At 46.7% G+C, this 13,978-nt stretch overlaps 1 protein-coding gene across 7 annotated transcripts in view; it reads left to right on the top strand.

The window, feature by feature from the left end:
* Nucleotides 1–13,978, top strand: part of LOC104688252 (collagen alpha-1(XXVII) chain B) — a 147,099-nt gene that overhangs the window by 112,044 nt on the left and 21,077 nt on the right. For all 7 annotated transcript variants that reach the window (XM_010397658.4, XM_010397661.4, XM_039561575.1 and 4 more), the window contains 2 exons: nucleotides 12,726–12,779; nucleotides 12,893–13,000. In XM_010397658.4, the coding sequence (XP_010395960.3) occupies nucleotides 12,726–12,779; nucleotides 12,893–13,000 (162 nt within the window). The remainder of the gene's footprint in view (nucleotides 1–12,725; nucleotides 12,780–12,892; nucleotides 13,001–13,978) is intronic.

Here is a 13,978-nt window from a genome sequence, read left to right as displayed (position 1 = left end):
TGTGTGAACCAGGACACTGCTTAGGGCAGGAGGTCACCTGAGATGTAATTTGTCATAAATATTATGGTAAAATGTGTTGTTTTCATGAAAAACTATGTCCAGGAGATGGTTTGGTCTTTCAACTAGGATTCACATGTGAGAATGTGAATCTGATCTGCCACAGTCTTTAAGAAATAGTGCCTCCCTCCCACATCTGTAAGATGGACCCAACAGGGTGATGGGGAGGAGGCCCAGAGGACTGAGAGGGGTTGAGTCTTCCCTGGTTGCTACAGCTGGCTTGGGCCTGGAGCTGGGAATTCACCTTGTGCCTTCTCTGATGGCCACTTGCTTGCTTCTGGTCTTCCCTTCTAAGATTTCCCAATTAAATATAGAAAACAACTAGAAGAAATCAGCAGGCTATGACTCCTGAATCCTCAATGAATATCCTGGGCATGTCTGGTTCACTTGGAGGTCTGATCTTGGTGCTCTAGAAAAAGTTTGATTCTGGCTCTGAGATGAGAGGGAACAGGGTAGTGTCAGGTGGAGGATGGCTCTGCCCAGTGCCTCAATGGGCTTCTCTGCAAGTCAGGCCTTTCTGCTTGAAATGTGGAGTTTATCAGGTTGATGACATTGTTTATTCATTGTGATTGTTGTCTTGGATCAAAGTTAGCAGCAGCAAGGGCTTGCAAGGCTCACTCAGCAGAGGGATAGCCCAGTTCAGTGGGATGCACGTGCTCCCCTGCACCATGTGTCTTACCCCTCATGCAGCTGGGGAACACACCAGCTCCAATCCCACACATCTGTGGCAAAGGAACAAGAAGCCTAAGTTTAAAGGCAGTTCTGAAATGCCAGCCCAGGCTGGGTGGGAAGCAGCAGGGCCGGCAGGTACCGCCGAGCCTGGGTGGATGCTCCGTGGTGAAACGCTGATTTTCCTCTTGGTGACGTTGTGGCTGGCTAAAAGGAGCACAGGGAGAAGGGTGTGAGGGGATGGAAGCAGCAGAAGAGATGGATTTATGTTATTTTTGGGCTGAGGTTGGTATTTGAGTACTGACTTGACTAGCAAGTGGAAACATTGGCTTAATGCTTTAATGCAGCACCATAAATGTGCAGTATAAGCCTGTAGTCCTGCCCCAAATAAAGCCACCCTTTGCCACAGGCCCTGTACCCAACAGGGAGCCCTTTCAAGACTGGGATCACTCCACAGGCAAGGGTGGTCCCCAACACCTCAGCTCTTTTCCAGCTGCAGGCTGGCACAGCTGGACAATCGCCCTGCATGTGCTGTACTTCTGGCTGGTTCATGTGCTTATATTGTGTATGTTTTAAGAACCAATAAAAATACTGAAATCATGCAAAAGCCATATTAAGTTAAAAGTATAAAATACAAATTCTCTCAGACTCTGTCCCTGCTGTTTGCCAGCATGTCCCTGCGAACATGATGCTGTTTTCTGTTTTATTTTTTAAAAAAAGGAGTCAATAGGGCCAAGATTCCTGTTCATAATCACTCCCTTTTGTTTTTTTTTTTACTGCAGAGTGCTACATTTCCATCTACTATTTTAATATACTTCTTTGTATTTCCTTATGCCTAACTCAGGCAGACTTTCAGACCTGCATAGGCTCCAGATAGTGCTGCCTCCCCTGCCAGACACTGTTACCTAATACACAGGCTGGTGTTCTGGTGCTCACTGAGGTCATTTAAATATGGAAGTCCTCTGACAGAAGCACAAATAATTTTTGTCTTCCCATTACTGAGAATTTCGTTCTATGTTCCCATGGCGAGTACAAATATCAGTGGGATCTTCCTTAGATTTCTGTCAAGATAAGGTTTACAGCTCAGAGGTGCACACTGCTAGAGATAACTGCAAGCCCCTCCTTTCCAGCTGAGGGTTGGAAGCTGGAATACCCAGCCAAGCCATCCTCTGGAGGACATGCTGCAGAAGCCACCACAGGCACAGCCCACCACAAACTGCATGATGCACAGAAGGCTTTAAGGCTACTGGACAAAGTTAACAAAAAATTTTGTCATGGAGAAGTCATGAAGGTTGTTCACCCAAGGGCAGATGTCAAGGTGACAAACTCCTGTCCAGGATTTATATGGTGGCACAGAAATTGGTTGGGGAAGGTGTTGGAGGCACTTGGATTGCAGGGAGAGGGAGCACGTTGGGTTTGGGTGCTGCAGATACTGAGTGATTCCACACCACCCTGTTGTGAATGGTTTTAATAGTTCTGATGTGACTGTGTAATGCTGTCCAATAATCAGTTTAGATGGTTTTAAGAACTTCATCTTCAGCTATTGCATCTTCATTTGGACTCTCCTGGCATGACATCCCCTAGTCCTTACGTCTGCTTCACCACATTCCTGCCGGGATTCACTGATGTTTTCCTGGGCTTTTCCTCAGCTCTAGTATTTGTTGGGATATCCTGCTCAGCTACAAAGGGGACAGGGAAGATGTTGGTGTTTCTGTGCCCTTAGTAGGAGAGGTGCACACACAAGGATCTGTACAGTTACCTGTGACAACAAACTGAGCTCCATTTGGGGGTGTGAAGCTCATCTTCTGCTTCTGGAAGAGGTTGGTGTTAGTTTGAGGAAGCTGATGCCCATCTGCAGTTGTGGACACAGACAAGGTTCTCCTAAACCTTGGCTTGCCCCTGTGTTACTCCAGAGTGATACTCACAGAGGCATGCCCTCCATGGACAGCAACAATCTCTGGAGAAACCCTTCTCATCATGCAGCCACACCACATCTAGAAGGTTTGTCCTTAACGCCAAGGAAATGTTTAGTCTTAATCTTTATTTTGCTTATGTCTACAGGAATGTGACACTTCACTATTAAGTGTCCTTGTGACAGATGTAGGAAATGAGGTGCCAGATTGCTCTGAAATGATCTGATTTCACTGGTGGTACATTTTCAGCCCGTTTTGTATATCCCAGCCTGAAGCAGAGGCTAGTGCTGGCAGAGCAGGTATAGGAGCTGGGGAATTTGGCGTGACCAGCTCACACCTAACATGGCAACAAGCCAGCATGAGGGATGGTAGGAGATTAGAGGATCTGCAGTCCTGGAGCTCCCTGGAGATGGCAGATGAAGGGACCTACTCCAGAGCAACTTTGAAAGCTGGAGGAAGCACAGAGGGTCTGTGCTGCCATTTTGGGTCATACAGAAGAGAGACACTCGCCTAGCGATCAGTGGGATCAGCAGAGGCACATCTGGCTTTCCTGAGCAAGGCTTCATTTTCCAGAAAGCCATCCTGATGCTGATACCACGTGACTGCCTGAGCACAACCAAACTTCCCTCTGTGCTCAGGAAACGTTTTTCAGAGATCGTTAGCTTGAACTTGGCTCAGCCATTTACAGCATTAACATATCTGAAAACCGGTTTCCACTGTGGTTTTGAATCTCAAACAAAAAGCGCAGGGAGGCCCCAGTCGAGTCTCCAGGGGTAATCTGTACGTGTTTCAAAGCCAGTGGATTTCAGCAAACAAACCTGGCAGCTGAGATGGTCCATGAGCTTCACAGCTGTGGCTGGCAGGGCTCAAGGCAGCTGGAGCTAAGTGAGTATCCTCTATCTTTTGGTCACTTTGTCCAAGTTCACACTGCTCCATTCAGCCCCAGTTCCTGCTCAGTGGAGGAATGGGCCAGTTGTTCCCCTGGCCATAAGAGAGAAATCAAAGCACCAGTGCAAGATCCAGTAGAGACTTCCAGAGATTTGCACCTTTCCTGAGCTGCTGGCCCACGTATTATCTCCTCACAGTGGTTTCTGTCTTCTAACAGAAACTTGTTGCCTTCACTTGACCTTGACTTTCTTCTGAACATGGCCATTTGCCCTCTGGTTTGAACAAAAAAGGGCTGAAAAGCCCTTCCCCTTGCAGAGCACCAGGGACTAATTGGGCATCTGCTTTCAGAGAGACTGGCTGGAAATCCAGACTTTTTGTATGGGCAAGGCAGAACAAGAATATTCTCCTCAGTGTGTGGGGCACTGGAAGGTACAACAGCCTGCTAAAGCCTGGCAAGGCATCCATCAGCAGTGCAAGTGTCATGGTGTGGTTTGCCAAAATAAAAAGATAATTCATCTGCTGATCTGTAAGGAAGGCTGTGAAGGAATAGTGCCACAGAGCCTGCAACACCCAGAGAACATCCCTGGAGAGTAACCTGCATTCACAAAGGATCTGACTGCCCATCAGAGCTGCTCATTGCATCAGAGGATGGTAAAAGCCAGAGGCTGAAGTCACTGGTGTGCCACCAACAGATCACAGGCGAGTGGGCCCTGAGAGCAACCTCTTCCCTCCAAAAGTGCTTCCCTCTGCTGCTTCTCCTCTGCAGTGATGGAAAATGCAGCATTTTCAGCCCTTCCCTGGGAGGATGACAGATCCAGCAGTGGCTGAGGAAGACCCAGGCCAGTTGGCAGAGGGAGGTGATGGGTTTCCAGCTGCACTCTGTGGCTCTGTGCTGTGGTTTTTGTAATGTGCTGGTTGCCATACACAGCAGACATCTGATAGCAAGGGGTTTACAGCTCCAGGAAAGCAATTTGAGAGCCTGGAAATACTGAACAACATGCTCTGAAACAAGAAAATCCCTCATTGTTCAGCAAAACTGGGAGATCTTTCCACTTCCGTTTTAACCTGAAATCTTATCTGCAGTGTCATTCAAGCCACGTCAGGACTCAGAAAGCTTTGAGCCAGACACTCCAATGGTCTAAATTGCCATAAACAATTACATCAGAGAAGATCTTGCTGCATTTGCTGGCCCTGCTGTGGCATGCAGATGTGCACCATCAGCCCAGAAGAGCTTGAAGGGCTGTAAATCCTTTTGCTCTGATGCAACAAGATCCAAAGTCCTTTTATTTGCTCTTCAGGAGGGTAGGGTGACAGAGCTGAGCTGGGGTGGAGAGCTGAGAAGGTTTTTTGAGGGAACTCACAGGCCCACTCTCCAGGCCAGTACAGAGCACGGAGGGAACTCATGGCTCTAGTGCTGTGGTTGCTCCCCAGAGCAGCAGCAACCCCACACACAGCTCTGGATGGTGTTCTGAGGGTCCTTCCCATCACATTTTTGTCCCTCTCTCCTCTACAGGCTACAGTCCTGAAGTTGGAAGGAGGACTTGCTGGCCAGGATGGACCTTCTGCTCTGAGTTAGCAGAACTGCTCCAGCAATGCCATGCTGAGATGGGGCTGCTGTCTGAGCCTTGCAGTGCCAGGGCAGAGCAGGAGCTTCTTCTCATCCAACATGTTGCTCTTCTACAAAGTTGTCCAAACATCACTTACAGCAGAATTTGTCCCAGAGTGGTTTTTGCTCTTTGTTCTTTTCTGTTTCCTGCCACTGAAAACATGATTCAAAGGTTTTCTGCAACAAAGCGCCTCGCTCTGCTGTCACTGAATCCAGCCATTCACTGCATACGCATGAGCTCAGCCACAGCTGGCAGTACCACATCCATGGCATTCAGCTCCCTGAAAACACTGAGATTGCCGAAGGACAATCCTGGAGTCACCACTGGTTTTAATCTCTGCTTTCCATGCAGAAATTTATGCTTTTTTTGATAATGTGCTGAGCTGTTGTTTCCTGGAAAAGCTGTTTTTTGTGCCCTGGACTATGGGCTGTCTGTGGAGTAATTACTTGAAAGAAGTTTCTTAAACTCCCTGGCTGGAGGGTGTGGGGGTCACCCTCTGACTGAGCAGAGGAAGGAATGGAGAGCACCAGGCTCGGTGTGTGGGGCCGGGGGGCGGTGTGGCAGCAGTAACAGCGGGATCCTCACACCCTTAATCTTAGTAAATGAGTAGTGTTACTCCAAATCCTGCCCTTGAATGTGTTAGGAGTAGATGCACAAGATAGTAAAGTGGCTTGCCCAGGGTCATGCAGGAGGTCGGTCAGTGGCAGAGGGGGAGCAGGAGATCACAACAGGCCATACTCCTGCCCTACAGCCTGTCCTTTCCAGTAGCTGCTATATCAGCGGGGCCAGTTCTTATACTGGAGCCCAGTTTCCCAAGCTGAAGGTGTTTGCTCTTGGCCATGATGTATCCTTGAGTTACAGCCCTGGAGTATCATTACTCGTGCAGACCAACACCCAGAAAAGCCATAAGCAGGTATTTGTCTTGCATCAAAAATCAAAGGTGAATAAAGTTGCTCAGAAATGCAGTCAAATATGCTGAAAACCTCTGCTTTGAAGAGTATGAGACCAAGAGTCAGGGTGATGCCTTTCTGTGGAGCTGCAGGCCTGGGTCTCTTTGCTTCCCCTCCTAGAACCAATGTGATCATCCCTGGGCCCCTGTGCCCATGGCTGCAATCAGCTTCTCCTCTTGCTTTGATAACCAGTGCTGATGGCCACAGGGTCAGCCTTTTCTAAACATCCCACTTTATGGAGAGGTACATGCTAGATTTTGTTGCTTGGGTGATATTATTGTGTGGGACTTTTTCCCCCTTTTTTGCTATTCTGCTCTCTGTGACTCAGTCCACCAAATCCATTGAAACCTTTGAAGTGCACCAGGGTTGCCTGTGAGCCCTGTGTATCCTACAGGGAATCACAGAGCTTTCCCAATCCCAAGGGAGCTGCTGCTTGCAGCAACTGAGGCTGCTCTCCAGCAGCAGAGGGGCCGTTTGGCCCTCACAGGCTCTGCTGCTGGGGAAGGCAGGCTGATCCCAGCTGGTCTTCATTTAGAGTTAATAGGAGTCATAATGAGCCAGAATTTGAAATAAATCCCATTGGCTTGGCATGGTTTTTTTCCTGACTCAGACGGAGACACACTTTTTGGGCAGTTCCTCCAAGATTCCCCTCCTTATTGCAAGAGAGGATTTTATTCCCTTCCTCTTCCACAACCCCAGGGCATCTGTGTCCTTCAAAAGGAAGATATTAACCCTTACTGTTTGGGGGAGTGTCAGTCAGAGTTATGCTGCCCAGGTGCTCTCTCTATTCTTTTCTTTCCCATTGTCAGATTCTGATACTAATTTTTTGGAGCATTTTGGTTTCATTGTGTATGAAAGCTTCACAGCGCAGTGGGGATGAGGCTTCAAACTTTTCCTACACTTCCCACTCAGCCATCAAGTGTTTTAGTGGCACCTTTGTCTCCCATGCTTTCTTAGACATGAGGAAATAGAGGCAAAGGGGCGGGGGGGAGCAGTTCAGAGCTATCAGGCTGAACCAGAGCAGCTCAGAGCACACAGCACTGCTCTGTACATGACTCTTTTTGCTGCCTTACACTGTGACTGCTTAGGAAAATCAAGTTAAATAGAGCTCCTCCTCCACAAAACCCAAAGCAGCACGTTTCAGAGCAACAGCTGCATGCAGGTAAGAGTTTGCTCTAAAGCAGAGAGCTCAGGATACACAATTTTGGGTTGGATTCCTATTTTAAGCTGAGGAGCTCAGCTGAAAGGAAAGTCACAATGACTCTGGCTGTAGTCTTGCCATCCAAGACCTTTTTATAGGATTTCCCCAATTTGCTGTTTCTTTGAGCACAGCCAGCCAGCTCTACCTGCACTCCCCACTCGGGTTTCCACAAGCAGGCCAAGAGCCCATTACTTCCCAGTGTTCCCAGTGAAACCCTCTGAACCTCACAGTACAATTAGGTCTTTCTTCTCGAGAACAGTTGAGTCTTTCTTCTTTCCCCATACTCATTCAGGAGCTGCTGCCCCTGTCTCCTCCCCTTCCAAACTACTGCTAGGCAGAGTGATTATGAAATGTGTTTCTTATAAATCCAAAACGTTTATGTCTTCAAATGCCCAGCCCAAATAATCCCACTAATTTCCTGAGTGCTTGTGAACTGTCCTCCATGGGGGGAGACTTCTCTCGATCAAAGTTTATTAAGTAGAGGTTCTCATATGGAGACATTGCTGAGCAGTAGGAAATTATATGGGGCTTTTTCATTTCCCTTTAAATGAACTCACTGGCTGGGCCTGGATAATATGGGCATGGTCATCCTATGGTTCATGCTTCCTACCTTTATTGCTGCTTTAGTTTTCCTGCCCTTTTTACATCCAGTGCCTCAAACTATCACTTTTTTTTTTCTCTGTCACCATGTCACTTTCTTCTTTACTCAGAAGCTGTATTCTGGTGGTACTGTTTCTTCCTGCCTCATTTTTGGGAGGGAGGAGTGACCTCAGACCTTTACTCAATGACAACCAAAAAAAAAAGAGTTTGAAAATATGCTCCTGCTCCACAGCAGTACTGAGCAATCATGAAGCAGCCTGAGGGAAGCTTTGGGAAGCTCTCCCAGCAGTTCTGTGCCTTCAAGAGCTTCCTTCCTGTGCTGTGCTGCAAGGAAGGTGGGAACATATTTGCCTTCTGGAATGCCAAGAGCCAAACCAGGATGGTGGGTGACATCTCTGTTCCCACTCCCCAGACCCAGTGCCTGCAGCAAGAGCATCACTGGGTATGGTGAAGTTTGGGTCAGGATTTTAGCCCTGTTTGTTGTTTGGCTCTGTTCAGGGCATATCTCTCTGCAGTTCATTCAACTTCCTTGTTTTGTTTTTCTGGATGTTGTTGTCGGAACATAGATTTCAACTGTTGATGTCTGGAGAATTTAAAGCTGAGCTGCTCATCTATTTGCTCCCACTAAATGTTACCACTGTGCTGGGCAATAGATCTGACTTTTCTGTCAAGGCCATCAGCAGCTGGAAGTCTCTTTTTCTTTTTCTTTAAGAATTAACCAATTTGCATTGGAAAATAAACCATTCTTCTTTCCCTTAGGGGAATATCTAAGGCTATACTAAAAAAAATCCTTGTAAATCTGTGTCCTTACTGAAGATTACAATGAAATTTTAAATATGCTAGACCTGAAACTATAATTTTTTTGCTTCCTTTGGATATTTTGGCATAGCTGAAGGCATGTGACTTTATAAAACTGCTGCTTTCCACTGTCCCTGGTCACAAATACCATTGTCATCTGGAGGTACTGATATGCTTCTCTAGTGAAGAATGCAGCATATAAAGAGAAATCACCATTTAAAAATAGTCCTGTTCACAGAAGAAGCTTGGAAAGATTTGTTTTCTCAGCAAACCAGTAACCCAAAGCATACAACAAAATGTGTACAAACCCTGGGAATAAAAGCATAGACGTTCAGTGCCTTGGAACAGTAACCCAACTGATGTGAGTCCAGCAAAGGGAACTTGGATTTAATTATTTTGATGTGCAAGATTTTGTACCTCTTCTGCCATCACTCCTATCTCTGCAAAGAGAGAAGAAATCTTAGGAACCTTAGGAACTTCACACTGCAGTGAAAGAGGTATCAAAAGGTGCTACATTCCTGATGTACTTTGGGGAGAGCCTGGATGAAGATAAGATCTCACTGGATTTTATTTTTATCCCTTTTTTTTTTCTTCCTGTTCTGGCCCTGATTTTTTTCATCCCTGGACAGATGAGTCAGAAGAATGGAGAGAAAAAGGATGGGGCTATTTTTGAAGGCTATCAAAGTTGTTGCTGAGCTTGTTCTTCCCTGTGCAATGTGTGGAGTGTGGCAGTGCAGTGATTTCTGGGAACTGTGCAAACCCCTGCGTATGTGCCCTGGGAACATCTGGGATTGCAACAGCAACCACATCTGAATCATCACAAGTAGAGATATCACATATCTGGGAACCCCAGACAAGTGTTGAACTGCCTCTAAATTCATCTGGGAAGAATTCCTGCACAGTTGGAGAAAGCATATCCAGGAAAATCAGACACATGGTAGGCTTCCCACTCACCAGCAGAGCTTGCTGGCCAAAGTCCTAGAAAGCGTGCTGGGTGAGCACGGAAATATCCCTGACTGATAGAGCTTATTCCTCTCAAGGAGGTGACTCAGTCAGTCAAAATCTGAGCCACATCTCTGCCAGTGGTGTCACCAGCATGGTTTGACCCAATTTTTTATACCAGCCAAGCTTTTAACCAGTGGATGAGAGTCAAGAACAGCAAGGGAGGCTTGGAACAAGGTCTCCACGGCTTCCTGTGAGTGACAGCTTGTCTCACTATCACTGAAAGGAGCTGGTGATGCTGCCAATGGTTTTTTCCTTCAGCAATGGAGAAGGAGCTGCACCCCAGCTGGAGCACCCAGGAGAGCCTTTCTGGAGCACATGAACATCCCTGCTCCATGAGGCCGATGCATCGTAAGGGGAAAATGGTACAAGGAGTTTATTGGAGCCCATATCTGTGCTCACATCCACCACCAATGCAAAAGACGACCTGAAGGAACCCTGAGAAAGTTTGAGAAGCTGTTTGAACGTGGCACAGTTTCACTGTGGATTGAGCTCGTTTTTGCGAGCAGGACTTGGACTGTCAAAGTTGGGTTTGGTTTTTGTTGTTTACCCTCTCCCAGATGACTCCAGCCCCTCTATCTGTACTCCATGATGGTGAGTGCAAGCAGGAGCTTGAATGCTGGCAAATTTTAGGAGCAGTGTGGAAATTTTGTTTCTCAGATGGAAAAATGTAAGGCCTAAACTTGTCTTCTCAAAAAGCAAAGTCATTTTCCAATGCAGGGTAGAAGCAAGTTTCAGTCATGAGACTTCCATGGGAGATGAATCCTGGTGGAGGGAGCCAAGCTGTACTTCAGACTCTTCTGAAGTAGCTGTGAGATCTTCGTGACCTCCCCATGAACAGGGTCCACCTGCCCTGCCCAATGATAAAGGGTGTGTCTAATCAATGTACTGGTATCTGCGTTTTTACAGACAATATAGCACATTCTCAGCCTGGGGATGGAACCTTTGCATGGAAATTTTTGTTTCGTGAGCTGCCACAGCACTGCAGTTCCAGGAGCACATCTGAGTGTGGAAAACTACTCTGCTGGAGAAGACCATAGGCTTGGCCATCACTGGGTTAGGAACAGATCTAGCTTAAAATGGGCTTTCTCCCATTTGCAGGAAGCATCTACTGCTTGTGCTTCCACAAGCTCTTAAAGCACAGTCCAGGGAGACTGATGGAAAAACACTATGCAACTGATTAGAAACCCCAGTTGTCTCTTTATTCAGTCACATCTTGTTTTGACAGTAAAGTTTTGTGAGTGCTTCCACTATTTCCTCTCCAAATTTTTAAGCCATAATGTGCCAGGGCACTGCTGCAGAGCAGGGGCTGTGGGAGTTACTGTGCTTCAGGTGTTGAGTAACAGGTCCCACAGTGAGCTGCTGTAGAGCTGGAAGGGTCTGGCCATTTCTGATGCTTTCATTCGTGAGGACTTCTCTGTATACTCCTGTCAAAAGTGTAAATCACGTGGGTGATGCTGGAGGCTTGGCACCCATCATCTACTGCGGCTGCTCAGCATCTGTGGGAAAGTAGTTCCAAAAGTGATCTCTTGGGAAGTGGCAGCAAAAAATAGCAAACAAAAAACCCTGAGCAGTATGGAAGAGACACAGAACAAGGCTCGTGTACTCCTCAGCAGGGACCTGTCCTTTGTGAAGCCGAATAGTGTTGGCAAGGCGGGCTCCTGAAATGTTTGACAGGTAAAATGGAGCTATTCCCTCTGGAGAAGTGAACTGGCACAATTCTTTAGGGTTGGAATAAGTCTGAATTGCTCCTTTGTGTTCAGAGCAGGCACTTCTGTGGCCCATGGTTCAGATCAGAGTGAAAACCCCCATACGTCTCACTTTATATATAAGCTGCTTTTATTCAACTGAGACTGCAACACCAACCATGGTGAAAATTATATCTTCTTAGCTGGGAGGAGCGGGAGAAGAGGGAGAGATGTGGTGCTGGTGTGGAGATGATGTTGAAAAGTTTGTCATAATTGCCAAAAAGCATGAGTTACTTTCTTCAGTTATACTTTTTGCTTCTTTCTTTCAAGTTCAAAATACTCTGTCTCCCTTGCAGCTAACAGAGTCAAACACTGGAAAAAATGAGCTCCCTGGGTTCCCTAAGGAGAGGCTGCTGTATTTAGCTGCTCATCATAGTGCATTTCTGTGGTGGGGGTGCAAGGAGGGGCAGCAGGTTCTGCACCCACACTGGGTTCTGAAAGCAGTTCAGCATTCCTGTCTCTGCTTGGCATGGCTCCCACTTGAAGTTTTGCATCCCATTCCATTTCTAGAAGTAGATTGTGGTTTTGGCATGTGGCAGTAATAACACAAATAGAGGGAGGGGGTTTTCACCGTGAGCAGGAAGTTGTGCATGGTAGGTGGATAGAGAATGAAACCATTGCCTGTTTTCACAAGGTAAAAATAAGGAGAGGTGCTGTGGAATCAATGGTTCTATTGGTAGGATCTTAAAACTATATAGAAAGTGTTGATATCTAATTTAGTGCCACAGTTGGTGAAGGATACAACTGTTGGTAGAGTAATGGTGCAAAGATGGCAGCTCAGGTGCAAACCAGAGGAAACCTTTAGGGGGAATCAGGGTAAGTGTGTTTTCCACATTTCTGCCCGTTCTGTAGAAGAGGCTGGGTGGGTGAACTTCTGGAGATCCCTCTTTTGCACCCTTGGAGACAGATGGACACAACTGATGGCAGTTTTCCATGACCCACCTGTCTTCAAGATGTGATTTTAAAATCATCATCATCAAAATTATCACAGTATCACCTTTCAGCGGTGTTGCCCAGTAGTCACTTGAGCACAAAGATCTTTCCACTTTTAAGCAAGGAGTTTTCCTCCATGTTGGAGCAGCTGAAGACCAAACTCAGTCATACCCCAGCTGTAGCACCTGTGGATTGTGGTCTGACCTGCACAACTTCCTGGCCTCCTTGTTGTCTCCCATGGGTGGGTGAGGATGCTCTCAGGTTTGTGTGTGCCAGGGAAATGACTTGGGAGTGGCTGGTTGGGATTCGACTTCTTTGCTTTCCCATTCCAACAGCCTTTTTCTCTTTTCCTCTTCCAGGGACCAGAAGGGAAACCAGGAAAACAGGGAGGAAAGGGCAAGCCTGGCCAGAAGGTAGGAACACCTCTCTTTGATAACATCACCTCCTCCCTTTCATTACTCATCTCTGATATTTTCCTGCAGAGGAAGTTTTGTCCGACACTGATGTCAGTGCCTTTTCTCTGCAGGGCAGCAAAGGCTACCAGGGGCAGCTCGGCGAGATGGGATCCCCAGGGAAGCAAGGGCCAAAGGGGAACCAAGGCCCTAAAGGATCCCGAGGTACCCTGGGACCGATGGTGAGAAGAGCTCTGCAAATGGTTGAACACAACACGCAGAAACCTGACTGGCAGTGGTGGGCATGGGCCTAAATGGAGCAGAGAGCCCAGCAGAGGCTTCAGGGCACAGAAAGGGAAATGCTGTTAGATGGCTTTAATTGGCCAAAACATCTTAGCCCTCATTCCAAGCAGCACAGAAGAGAGCCCAGCTCATGTTGCATCATGGCAGTTCTTCACAACTCCCCAGCTTGGCTGAAATTGCTGAAATATTGGGGATTTTTCCTCAGCTGAGTGAGCTGATAAGCTATTTTTTGTTAAGATTTCCCCCTTTGAGACTACACACTCATGGCAAGAGCTGCTTCCAAGTTGAGCTGTGTTGTTACAAGGAACTCTGCCTTGGACTTCTGCCCTGTTTCTACACCCAGTCTTGATCTACTTATCTAAAACACTCGGAGCAACAAGAAATATAGCATGGGAAAGGGTTTGAACAGGGGACTGAAGGTGAGGCTTCCAGAGGTAACAGTATGGCAGAGAGGGGAGAAAGTTAATTTTCTTTAGGCACAAGAGACAAATGCATCAGAACAGCAGTGGTAAGTAAAAGTACCTTGTGCATTGCAGGCTGGTAAGGAAACTTCTTGCACTCAATTTATAGAAACCAGTGCAAAGTCAGGAGTTATTTATGAACTAGGAATAGTGGTGATATTTCAGAACAGTAGCAAATGAGTGATGGTTCTGCTGATAGTGTTTCCCTGCACTGAAAATTATGGCCTCACCATATATCCTCCCTTAATAGTCTTTGGTAAAGCCTCCATGGATTATTTCACAAGGAAGCAAAGCAATATCTGAGCAACAGTCTTTTGGAGTGGACACATCTCTGTCTTGTGGAAAGAGCTTTATTCCATGCTAAATGGGATTATATGGAAATTTTGTGACTCACTTTAATCTGATGATCTGATTTAAACTCTTTTGTTCACTCTGCTAAAGATGTGATTAATAGCT

Source organism: Corvus cornix, chromosome 17 (assembly GCF_000738735.6).
Source record: "Corvus cornix cornix isolate S_Up_H32 chromosome 17, ASM73873v5, whole genome shotgun sequence".
NCBI classification, from domain to species: Eukaryota; Metazoa; Chordata; class Aves; order Passeriformes; family Corvidae; genus Corvus; species Corvus cornix.
This window is presented reverse-complemented; position numbering and strand designations above follow the sequence as displayed.